At 39.9% G+C, this 12,148-nt stretch overlaps 1 protein-coding gene across 3 annotated transcripts in view; it reads left to right on the top strand.

The window, feature by feature from the left end:
- NUP214 (nucleoporin 214) overlaps positions 1-12,148 on the top strand; it is a 97,539-nt gene that overhangs the window by 12,057 nt on the left and 73,334 nt on the right. For 2 of the 3 annotated variants that reach the window (XM_087418911.1, XM_087418910.1), the window contains exons 10-14: positions 953-1,079; positions 2,195-2,356; positions 5,973-6,447; positions 8,179-8,354; positions 10,476-10,573. In XM_087418911.1, coding sequence (XP_087275037.1) covers positions 953-1,079; positions 2,195-2,356; positions 5,973-6,447; positions 8,179-8,354; positions 10,476-10,573 — 1,038 coding nt within the window. The remainder of the gene's footprint in view (positions 1-952; positions 1,080-2,194; positions 2,357-5,972; positions 6,448-8,178; positions 8,355-10,475; positions 10,574-12,148) is intronic. The other variant, XM_014781963.2, reaches the window with a different exon arrangement.

Raw genomic sequence — 12,148 nt, 5'->3', positions numbered from 1 at the left:
TTCCAGCTGCTGTTAGTGTGCCTCCTCTTTTGTAAAATCAAAACTGGTACTTTTTGTATTCTGTTCTGTGGTGATTATCAGGTCTTCTTTATTTTCTCTAGAGATTGTTTTTCAAAGTTGAAATCCATTTTGTTTATGTTATTATGAATGTGACTTATTATTCACTGCACAGCTAAGTCGTGGAGTACACTTATGTTCCCTTTTCTGAACGGCTTTTTCTTTTTCAGTTACTCACTGAGCACTAGTCCCCTTTGATTCATGTTGCCCAGTTTTGGTTAACACTGAAAGCTAGACAAATGTTAGTGATTTTTAAAAATCAAGGATCATTTGTTGGAAGGAGCAGAGCCCGCTCAAGCAAACTTAAGCAAACGGGGAGTTTTTTGAAAAGAGTTAGTGGTTTCTCAAGGAATCCAGGAGTAGGAGGAGTGAGCAGTGTGAGGAACTAACACCGGGAACTAAGACCTAAGGTTCCCTTCTGTCTCTGTGGGGGAGCAAGCACTGGACATCTGGCCAGCTTGGCAGGCTGCTCTGCTCAAGGCCGCAGTAGAGATGGCCTGGAGCTCCTGGTCCCAGTCCAAGGTTTCTGGGAGCAGATATTAACTGACTTCGTGCCCCTGTTGGATTGACTTACTGTGTTCAGGAATCTGCTGGGTTGTGGTGGACAGTTCCTCAGGAAGTGTTCACAATAGTGATTATTTATTCACAAGGCAGGGACTCAGTGTACCAGGAACAGGTAGGTTGATTTGGAAAATTAACCCCTTACTTGCTGGGGGTACTCATGGCTTTTAGACTGTCTTTCCAGATTTCAGAGTCTCAGTCAATACATAACTCTTAAAGCAAGTGAGTTGACTTTTTTCTTCTCTCCTGTTTGAACAGTGCTTGGAAGAATCAATGCAAAGCTCTAACCAACATGGCATTTTGTTCGTCTGCTACGTCTTGTTCTTTTTTCCAGATTAATTGGGAATCTTGGCTCCTGGAGGATTCTAGTCGAGCTGAACTTCCTGTGACAGACAAGAATGATGATTCCTTGCCCATGGGAGTTGCCGTAGACTACACTAACCAAGTGGAAATCACCATCAGTAAGTGTGGCCTGGTGTAGCTTAGTGCAGAGATAGTCTTCTTCCTAATCATGGTTAATATTTAAATCCCCTTCTACATTTTCATGACAGAATCCACTCTGTTGGGCACTTTTAACTTCTGGTAGCACATTTCTATTTGAAGAGTGATATGGAGTGCATTGTGACAACACTAATCTAATTTGAATGGGCACTCATTGATGAGACCAAAGCAGGGCACCCCATGTGTGTCTGTCTGTCTGTCTGTGTCTCTGCTTGTCTGTGTACGCTTTAGAATATGACTGAAATATACAGTGGGATTTCATAGCTTTGTTTCTTTGCCCACCCGGTTCCCTGGTGACCTCCCAAGGGAACACCCTAATCAGACACTGTATACCAATACTTGATTTGAAGGCACGGATTAGAAAATGGAGACCTCAAACACATGGCTTCCCAGTTGGGCCCGCGTGTGTGCTCTGAGTATATCCTCTTCTGCTAAAGCTTGGCAGGGCCACAGTCCAAAATGTCCAAGTGCAACAGAAGACGTATTCTTTGCTCTTTGGTGCTTCAGTTTAGAGAAGTGGCCCCATTAAATTCCTTGTCCATTGCCTGGTCAGGTTATTTGGTCTGATCAGCTCATTTACTCTGATTCTCTTGAAGTCTTAATTGACAAAATATAAGCTTATGATTCAACTTTGAGTGAATATAAAGTAGTTTGACTCGCTTTTCCATGTCCTACCATGTGTTTTCTAAAGAGTCTAGTCTGTCATTTTTTACTAAACCAGCCACTTCCTAGAGACTCCTGTCTGGTCAGGGGAACGCTGAACCTGCCTCCCAGACACTGAAGCACTTGTAAGAATCGAGGGAGGTTCGGGAGAGTCAAGCCACCACGGGACTGCTGGAGCTTCCACGTAGGGCCTAGCAGAATGGTGGCGACCTGATAAGGGCAGTAGCTCTCTTTGAAGACCTGTTTCATGAAGGGCTATGCAGATCTGAATCAGAACAAACTGACTCGCACATGTGGTGGAATGAGTCCAGTAAGCGCCTTCTGCCCAGACTGCTAGGGCAGTCTTGCCCTTCTGGGCCCAGGCCTTTCAATTGGCTTGGCTCTTTGATCACTTTTGTTTCTTTTTTAACAGATGATGAGAAGACTCTTCCTCCTGCTCCCGTTCTTATGTTACTTTCAACAGATGGTGTGCTTTGTCCATTTTATATGATCAATCAAAATCCCGGGGTTAAGTCCCTCATCAAGACACCAGAACGGCTCTCATTAGAAGGAGAGCGACAACCCAAATCATCAGGTATGTGCCTCTTCCTCTAGGTATCCCCGAGATGGAATGCCAGGGGCTTGTTCAGGGGTATCCCCAAGGATGAGAGCTGTGGAAGGACACTTTGTGGTCATCTGTCTCTGGCCAGTCTCTCTCCATGAGGCAGGACTAATCTTGTCCTTGAGTACGCATGTGCACACTGACCTTCCCTCACGCCTACACGTTCTTCTCCACCCTTTAGAGAAAGTGGCAGCTCAGCCAGATGGATCCCATCAGGTAATTTACCAACAGTATCCTATTGTAAGACTTTATATTGTATGGTCTGAATCCTAAAGACATGGTTAATCATGAGGGATTGGTTAAATAAATGATTGTAGATTCATACAGTGAAATGCCATGTAACTCTTAAAAATGTTATGTTTATTGACGAGGAAAAAGTAGACTATATCATGAAGAAGCACTATATACTGTGTGATTCCTTTTTAATGAGAAAATATATATACGTAGAAAAAATACTTAAAAGATTAATACTAAAATCCAAATGGTTGTTGCTGGGTGGTGGGGACATGGGGATTTTCTTTTCTTTTTATTTATTTATATTTAATTTTCTTTAGTTTTTTTCCCTCTGAAAATATTACTTGAGTAATATATGTTTATTGGAGAAAATTAGAAAATACAAAAACAAAATCATTTAAGAGCCCATCAGTCATTAAGCAGTACCCAGTCAACATTTTGGTACATGTTCTTCATGCACATAAATGCACACATAGAACTGCCAATTTTGTATTTTCAAAATTTTCACAGAGACTTTGTATCACTTGTCAGAACAAAATATAAAACTTTTTAAAGGACATTGTTTCATATTTTGGAATTTCACTAATATTTCTCTTTTTGAATTCTGTGAGTATATAACTATTAAGATTTTTTTCTTCTAGTATGGCTAAAAACGCTCATAGTGTAACCAGTTCCATATCTAAGGAAAAATATGTTGACCAATTGGGTTCGATAAGGTTGACAATACTTAGGGATCTCTTCTGATTGCTTCCCGTTGCAGAGTGAGTTGTACATTGTAAACAAAGCCATTCAGATACTTGGGCTCCTACCAGCTGGCAATGTGACCCCAAGTAATACGCCAGGTGCCTTGCATAGACTGTATCAGTGTTGTTGTGTTGGGCTATCTCATTATCTTTTTTAATTTTTATTTTATTTTATTTTTTTTCCCCCCAAAGCCCCAGTAGATAGTTGTATGTCATAGCTGCACATCCTTCTAGTTGCTGTATGTGGGACGCGGCCTCAGCATGGCCGGAGAAGCGTTACATCAGCGTGCGCCCGGGATCCGAGCCCAGGCCGCCAGTAGCAGAGTGCGCACGCTTAACTGCTAAGCCATGGCACCGGCCTTGGGCTATCTCATTATCTACAGTGTGTGTACTCTTTGAATTGTTTTTTTTTTTTTTTCCCCTTAAGTGGTCCTGACTACCATGAACTACCTAAACCCAGTTGCCTGGTCTGTTGTAACAAGCATTGTGCACTCTGTGAGGTCGGGAGCCTGTGCGATGACGTTTGTTTCTGAGCACGGTTCATGTGACGGACTTTGCTACTAGCTCATTAAACCCCAGAGCATAAGCAGAGGCCAGTTTTACTGTTCACTTTTCCTAGAGAAACCCCCCTCTTCCCTCACTCTTGGTGAGACGTAACAGCCATGTTTAGATGAGTGGAAGAAGGCCGCTGAAGGGGGAGAAAGTGTCCCAGCAGCTCACCAGCTCTAGCTAAAGCCTGGGTCATGGGTTCAGAAGACATTAATGGGAAAGATCAGAAATAGCATCATGGTTTTCAAATTAGTTCTATTTTCAGTGGAAAATACCTATGATTTCTTTCAGCTCTGGCATATACTTTTCATGTTGGTCTACCAAATGTGCATGGAAGTGATTAACATTTATATTTTTGTATCTTTAAAGAAGTTAGCAGTTGCTGGTTCCATATTGTGTAAAAGATGTATTAACAGAATAGATTTGCTCACATTATTACACTTGCATAGAAGTGACAATTTACTTGGGTCTTTGTTTTTAGAAGGTGGTATTTTCATACTTGTATCCTAAGTATTTCATTGCTTTAGATGAAGTAAAGATAAACTATTATCTTGGACAATTTGGAAGAACCAAGACCCATTAATATAAATGTATTGCTAAAAAATATTGCTCTCTTACATATTTAGTTAGTTAATTTAGAGAATTAACATGTTTACTTTACAGAGAGCTTGGAAAATAGAAAAAATTTTAAACCTGCCTTTTGGGGTATTCTCCCAGTGTTTTTTTTTCATAAACATCTTTCTTCATAGTTGTAATCATATTGTGTACATAATTGATATGCAGGTTTTTAATTTAAATTGTGTTTTTCAGCTTCTTACATAATCTTCATGATTTATTTAAAAGAGTGCTTAGTATTCCATTGAGTATTTTTTACCATTTGGCTTGTATTAAATGTCATTTTCATTTTTTTTTTTTTTGTAATTTTACTTATTTTTTTTTTCACCCACAAAGCCCCAGTAGATAGTTGTATGTCATAGCTGCACATCCTTCTAGTTGCTGTATGTGGGACGCGGCCTCAGCATGGCTGGAGAAGCAGTGCGTCGGTGCGTGCCTGGGATCCGAACCCAGGCCGCTAGCAGCGGAGCTCGCGCACTTAACTGCTAAGCCACTGGGCCGGCCCTGTCATTTTCATTTTTTAGATTATTTTCATAGGCTTTATTCTTAGAATTGGGATTACTGGGTCCATTTTTTATGATTTTTGAGACGTAATGCTAAAATGTTTTCTAAAAGACTATGTAAAGTTAGGTACCTACTAGTGATAAAAAGTTTCAGGTTCATTTTACCCTTTCAAACATAGGGGATTGTATATATTTAAATTTTGATTATTTGGAGAACAATAAAAAGTGTGCCTCATTTGAATTTGCATTCCTTTGAATAGAGAAATCGAATATATTTTCTTTTTGTGAATTAGGTTCCCAGCTTATATCCATTAAAGTCTTGAAATTCTTTTAATCTCAATTTGTGTGAGCTTTTTAAAAAAATAAAACATATTGTCATTTGCTGCAGATTTTTTAAATTTCATTTACCTTTTAGTTATGTAACAGTTTTTGCACATGGTCAAGTCGTAATCTTTTCCTTTTGTGATTTTTTTTGTCACTTCTAAGTTTATCAAGTTGTTAGACTCTCAGAGACTTACCTCACTTTTCGCCGCCTTTGTCTTGAGGTGTATGTGTTTATGTGTGTATCTTTAATTCATCTGGAATTGCTTTTAGGAGGTGAAGGTCAGAATTAAAATCTTTTCCTGATTGTTAATGAAATGTGGCAGAATGACATTTTTCACTGTAACATTGAGAAGTATGTTTTTTTCTGTATTACTCAACTGGGTGTCTTCAAAGTCCTGTCAGTCTGTCTTTCTTCATTTCCTTTTTCCTTCAAAGTTTTATGCATCTTATCATATGGAAAGTCCAGTATGAACTCTGCTTGCATTTTTTTTTTTCTTCTTGAACTGGGACCATTATTTCTGACTTCATTCTACCACTTTCCCACTTGCTTTCTGGTATGTGGACCTCCACTGTTAAAATGCTAATTTCTCCCTTCCTTTTTCTCCGTTTTTTCCATTGCAGGAAGTACTCCCACTACCCCAACCTCCTCTCAGGCCCCGCAGAAATCCGATGCTTCAGCGGCTGCAGCTCCTGTCTCTGTCTCCCCTTCATCGCTGGCTGCTCCCACCTCCACCTTCTCTTTGCCTTCTGCTGTCGGAGCCCCTGCCGTGTTCTCCTTTGCTTCTTCATCCTTGAAATCATCTGGTTCTGTCACTGGGGAGCCCCCTCCGTATTCCAGTGGCTCTGACAATTCTAAAGCAGCCCTGGGCTCTGGTGCATCCACCTTCTCTTTTGCTTCTCCTGCTCAAGCCTCCCTAGCTCCCACCCCTGCAGCCTCTCCCTTGGCACCATCAGCTGCTTCGTTCTCCTTTGGATCATCGAGTTTTAAGCCTACCCTGGAAAGCACACCAATGCCAACTGTGTCTGCTCCAAACATAGGAATGAACCCCTCCTTCCCAGTGCCAGCCTCTGCAGTCAAGGTCAACCTTAGCGAAAAGTAAGTAACACATAAAGTTTGATTGTTCTGTAGGATGGCTGGAGAGCGTGTTACTCACTGGAAAGAGAGTCAGTGTGTGGGGAGTTACTGAATAGATTTTCTCTTTTTTTCTTAGTAATACTTGCAAATGGCAAAAATTCAGACAACATAAAAGATTTGCATTTCTTCAGTGGACAGAGTCCAGAAGAGTCTCTTAGAATTTCATATTTTTTTGACTATTAGTTTATTTTATTTATATTTTTGTCTTTAAAAAATAGACTTTATTTTTTAGAATGGTTTTAGATTTGCAGAAAAATTGGGAAGATATTACAGAGAGTTCTCACCCACACTCAATTTCCCGTTACTAACGTCTTACATTACTGTGGTACATTTGTACAATTATTGAAGAAACATAGATATGTAATTATTATTATTTTGTTTGTCTTATTGAAGTAACGTTGGTTTATAACATTATATAAATTTCAAGTGTGCATCATTATATTTCGATTTCTCTGTAGGCTACATCGTGTTCACCACCCAAAGACTAATCACCATTTGTCACCATACACATGTGTCTATCACCCCTTTCCCCCTCCTCTCTAGAAGTTTGTATTCAAGTGCTTGTTTTGTTTTTTCAGATTTCAAATGTAGGAGATATTCTTTATTTTTAAAAATGAAACAATACCGAGTATACATCCTGTAAGGGAAATGAATCTCCTGTAGTCCTTTTTCCCCTTGTGTCCACTGTGTCCACCCTTGACTCTCTCTCAACTGTTTTCTACACAGCCACCAAAGTGATCTTGTGAAATTGTAAGTACGTCAGACAACTGTCTTACTTGACAATCCCCAGTGGCTTCTCGTTGCTCTTGGAGTACAATCCAAACTCCTCAGCATGGTATTCCAGCTTTCTCCAGATCAGGGTCCTACCAACTCGCTTAGATCTTGTTTTTCACTCCTTTATCTGCCTGTTGTGTTCTCCCCACTAGAATGTAGCTTCTTGAGGGAAGTAATCCCTTGTACATTGTAACCCTTCCCAAGGTGACCATTGAGTGTAAACACTGCCAGCTTTCCCCGCTTATCTGTACTGTCCTTGTTGCTGTGGGGGTGTGCTGGTTGTCGCCACTGCCGCTGCCATTGTCACTGTGAATATTAAAGCGTCACACAGCCACTTGATTCTAATGGTTGCCTTGTATTCTACTTTGTGGTTGCACTGTAATTTATTTGACCCGTCATCTAATGCTGGATTTCTGGGTTGTATGCAGACTTTTTGCTCATTAGGTGAAACTTACCTTAACGTTCCTACTGGACCATAAGCATCCCCAAGATGGTGACCTGCTTTCCTCTTCCTTCCTCACTGTCCAGAGGAAGGGATCACCCCAAAATGAATTCTCAGTAATTTCCTTGACAAAAGGAGGGTACTAAACTCTCCTAAAGCATGATTGAGTCCCACCCTCTTTTTTTTACTCAGCTTGATAGAATAGAAAATAAGCATTTCATATCATGACAAACTTAGTTTCATTTTCATATTAAGTACTTATTTGATATTTTCATTGAATAATTCATTCCTAAATAAGTAGACGATAAGATAGATGTTTCCTTGCAGCTTTCACCTTTTATAAGAAAGAGCTAAACATTTATGTATCATGAAGGCGAAAATGTATGGATAGCAATTTATCGTTTGATGATGTGGCTCATGAGCAGTGTGAAAGACTCATACAGGTTCCTCTGATGCATTCGGGCTGCCGTTTTCAGGTTTACTGCCGTGGCTACCTCTGCTCCTGTTAATAGCTCACAGAGCGCACCCTCGATGGCGCCATTCTCCTCTGCCTCCAAACCAGCTTCTTCTGGACCTCTCAGCCACCCTGCACCTCTCTCAGCATCACCCAGTTCCATGGCATCAAAGTCTTCAGTCTCTGCCTTGGCATCAGGTATGATTTTAAACTAATATCTTTAGGGCTCAGTCCTGAATTCTGAGATTAACATTTTTCAGTTGTTAGGAATCCTAGCTAACATAGTTGGACTAGATTATTTTTTCTTGCTTCCTGTATCTCACACTAGTCTGCTATGATTTTCGTACTCTGAGTTGGGAGGATTGAAAATGGCTTCAATGTTGCCACGCTTGCCTCCCTGACATTTCTTGTGGAGCTAAGAGAACTTGATGATTCAAAGGAAGTATCTTGTTGTGGGGCGTTTATCTTCATGTGGAGCCTGCCCCATGTGAAGGACAGTTATGGAAAAATTCTGTAAGCTACACTGAAGAGAGGGAGCCTGCCGTGGCTGTTAGGCTTGTTGCTTCTGGTGATGTCTGGATTTTCACACTCAGACCTACTGTAAACTAGTTTACTAAATAAAGATCATATATGTGAATAATTATTATAGCCAAGTTGAATTAAAATATATTATAAAACTCCATGAGCAAATGTACCTAGTTTATCTTTTATTTTCCTTTCAAACCTACAGAAAGGTTGCAAAAATTGTATGATGAATATTATGCCCTTCACCGAGATTCAACACTTGCTGACATTTTGCACCATTTATTTTATCTTCTTTTTTTATGTAATTTTTTTCTAAAATATCTGAAAGTTAATTGCAGACGTGCAACACTTTACCTCTAAATACTTCAGTGTATGTCTCCTAAAACCAAGGATGCACAATACATTATCACACTCAGGAAATTTAACAGTAATCTACAGCCCATGTTGACATTTCCACAGTTGTCCCAATAATGTTCTTTATGGCTTTTTTTCCCCCTATCCAATCAAGGAGCACACATTATATTCTGATTTTGTCTTGTTGGTCTCAGTCTCAAACAGTTCTTCACCTTTTTTGTCTTTCTCGACATTGGCATTTGTGAAGAGGCTAGGCCAGTCGTTTTGTGGACTGTCCCTCAATTTGGGTTTGATTGTTTCCACATGATGATTCAGGTTCAGCGTTTTGGGCAGTAATCCACATGGGTGATGTGCATCACATCACATGATCTCATTTTGTCCTGACATAAGTGATGTTAATTTGCTCATATGGTTACGGTGGTGTTGGCCAGATCTGTCTCAGTTATTAAGTTGGTTATTTTCGTGAATGCCGGTGATAGTACCTAGCCAGATGTATTTGGGTAGCCTTTTGGTGTTTGAGTGTCAGGAATAATTTTATCTTGGTGAATACTGAGCAAGCCTTGAGCTGTGAATCCTGAAATCTTCTCTCTACCTCTTGCTCAGGAGAAGGGCTTCTTCCTTCTGGAGTTTGCGCAAGTCACCTCATTCCTGGACTTTTCCTCAAATTCTGAAAGACATTTGTCTATGACCCCAAAAGTTAAGAAGCCTTCCCTTAGTCTTTCACACCTCTTTAGAGTTTGGAAGAGGAAACTTGAACTATAATGCACGTATAGTTTCTACCTTTCCACTGTTCACCACTCAAATCTCCCTACCCCCCTATTGCCATTACTTAGTTCTTAAAGTTTGGTGGGTCCTAGATTATTAGATTGCAATCCCAGTTGCATGCTAGACTCATTGGGGGATCCCATCCCTAACTGTTTACTCAGGCTCTCTGGGGGTGAGGATTGGGTGTGAGTTTCTGGTGTATTTGTTTTTTAAAAGCTCCCTAGGTGATTTTAATGTGCAATGGGGCAAAACTTGTCCTAGAGGCTTCCAGGAGGGTCCTGAAGACCCTGTGAGTTCTTACAAGGTGATGGGGATTATCATTCTCGTCCAGTGGTTTTAAACTTTGTCCCCAGTTCCCAGAGATGCCTCAGGAATCTCTGTGGGGAGTAAGGATGGGCCACATGGCCAGTGTCCTGGGCCTGCACACAGATATACACACCTACTACACTTTTATCTGCTTTATAAAAAAGAGTTTCACATCTGAAAATATATGTTTTTTAGTTATTTTGGAACAGAGGCTGACACAACTGTGGACATTACTCTTGATAACAAAGACCATAAAATGGGGGCCAGGGACAATGAGAAACATTTTTTTTAGATTTCAGGAAAGGACATTTGTGATGAGAGAAATAAGGGGAATAAATACTGTCTGTTTTAACTGACTTCTTATTCTAGTAGGGCGATCTGCTCAGGGCAGTCCAAGTGCAGTGCCCTCAATGGTACAGAAATCACCTAGGATTACCCCTCCAGTGGCCAAGTCAAGCTCCCCCCAGGTATGTTTAAACTCAGCGTACAATGCTGTGTGTATTAATTTACTTCTCCAAATGTACATGTTTATAAAATAGGTTTTCGTGTTTTAGAATTCACACCTTTGAAATAGTATTTAGGACCGTGTTACAGGAAATCCCGAAGTATGTGCTCATAAAAGCCGTTGATCTCAACCCCAAAGTCTTAAGAGTTGTTTTCTCTGCTGGTTCCTGAGCTTTTCCATGCTATGCTGTTCAGTTTGTTGTGTTCTCTTTATATCAGAAAGGACTAGCACCTGATTTTTTTTTTCTCATTCCCAAAGTAACCAAGAAATCTATCCAGTGACTTCTTTTTCTCTGCCTTGCATAACATCTCAGTATATTTTACTTGCTTAATTTTTTTATTGACATATAATACACATAGGAAAAAGTACACATGTGATACATGTACACCTCAGTGAATTGTCACCAGCTGAATACATCTTAGTAACCAACACCCAGGTCAAGAAATAGAACATTACCAGGACCCCAGAATTCCTGCTCATGTGCACCCTTCTAGTCAACTACCCTTGCCAAGGGGGACTCACTATTATGCTTTCGAACGGCATAGCTTAGTTTAGCCTGTTTGTACCTTCTATAAAATAGAATCACACCGTGTGTATTCTTATATCTGGCTGTTTTGCTCAACATTATGTTTGTGAGATTTAGCCGTATCATTTTTGCCATATGGAATTCATTGGGTGACTATACTACAAGTATTCATTCCACCTGGACGGGCATTTGAGTCGTTTCCAGGTTTAAGTTATTGTGAATAGCATTGCTCTGTCCTTGCTGGTTGATGTCTTGGATGAACATATGCATGCATTTCTGTTTGGCGTATACCTAGGAGTGGAATTGCTGGCTCATAGAATATGCATATATTCCTCTGTAGTAAATTCCACCAGGAGTATATGAGAGTCCAGCTGCTCCACAGCCTCACCAATCTTGGTATTTTTCATTTTTTATTGTAGTTGTATTTTGTGGTTTTAATTAGTATTTCCCTGATGAACAATGAAGTTGAGCTTTTTTTTATATGATTATATTGTCCATTTGAATATCTTCTTTTAAGCGGGATCTGTTTAAGTCTTTTATTCCTTTTTCTATTGAGTTGTCTGACTTTTATTGATTTGTAAGAGCTAGTTCCTTGTGGATAGGCACACATGCGCGCACACACGAGCACACACTCACACGTAACTTTCTCACTCTGAATTGCCTTTTCATTCTCTTCGTAGTTTCCTTTGATACCTGCAGATTCTTAATTTTAATATAGTTCATATATCACTTTCTTTTATGATTAGTGCTTTTTGTGTTCTGTTTCAGAAATCTTTTTCTATTCTAAGGTCAAAAAGATATTTTCCTATGTGTTTCTAAAAGCTTTATTATTTTGCTTTTCATATTTAGAGTTATAGGCTATATTCTCAGTTTATTTTATGGTTTAACTTAAAGAGAATTTTATGTCAATTTCCCACTTATTTATTTGAGTGCCCTCAGAGCAGGAGTCATGTCTTTCCCTTCTATCTCTCCCCCAGCCAACCCCCTCCTGTTCCCAGCACACCTGTATGG

The sequence above is a fragment of the Ceratotherium simum genome, chromosome 29 (genome assembly GCF_057802395.1).
Source record: "Ceratotherium simum simum isolate JZ-2026a chromosome 29, ASM5780239v1, whole genome shotgun sequence".
Taxonomy (NCBI): Eukaryota; Metazoa; Chordata; class Mammalia; order Perissodactyla; family Rhinocerotidae; genus Ceratotherium; species Ceratotherium simum.
The sequence above is the reverse complement of the archived record's forward strand: the minus strand, read 5'-3'. Positions and strand labels throughout refer to the sequence as shown.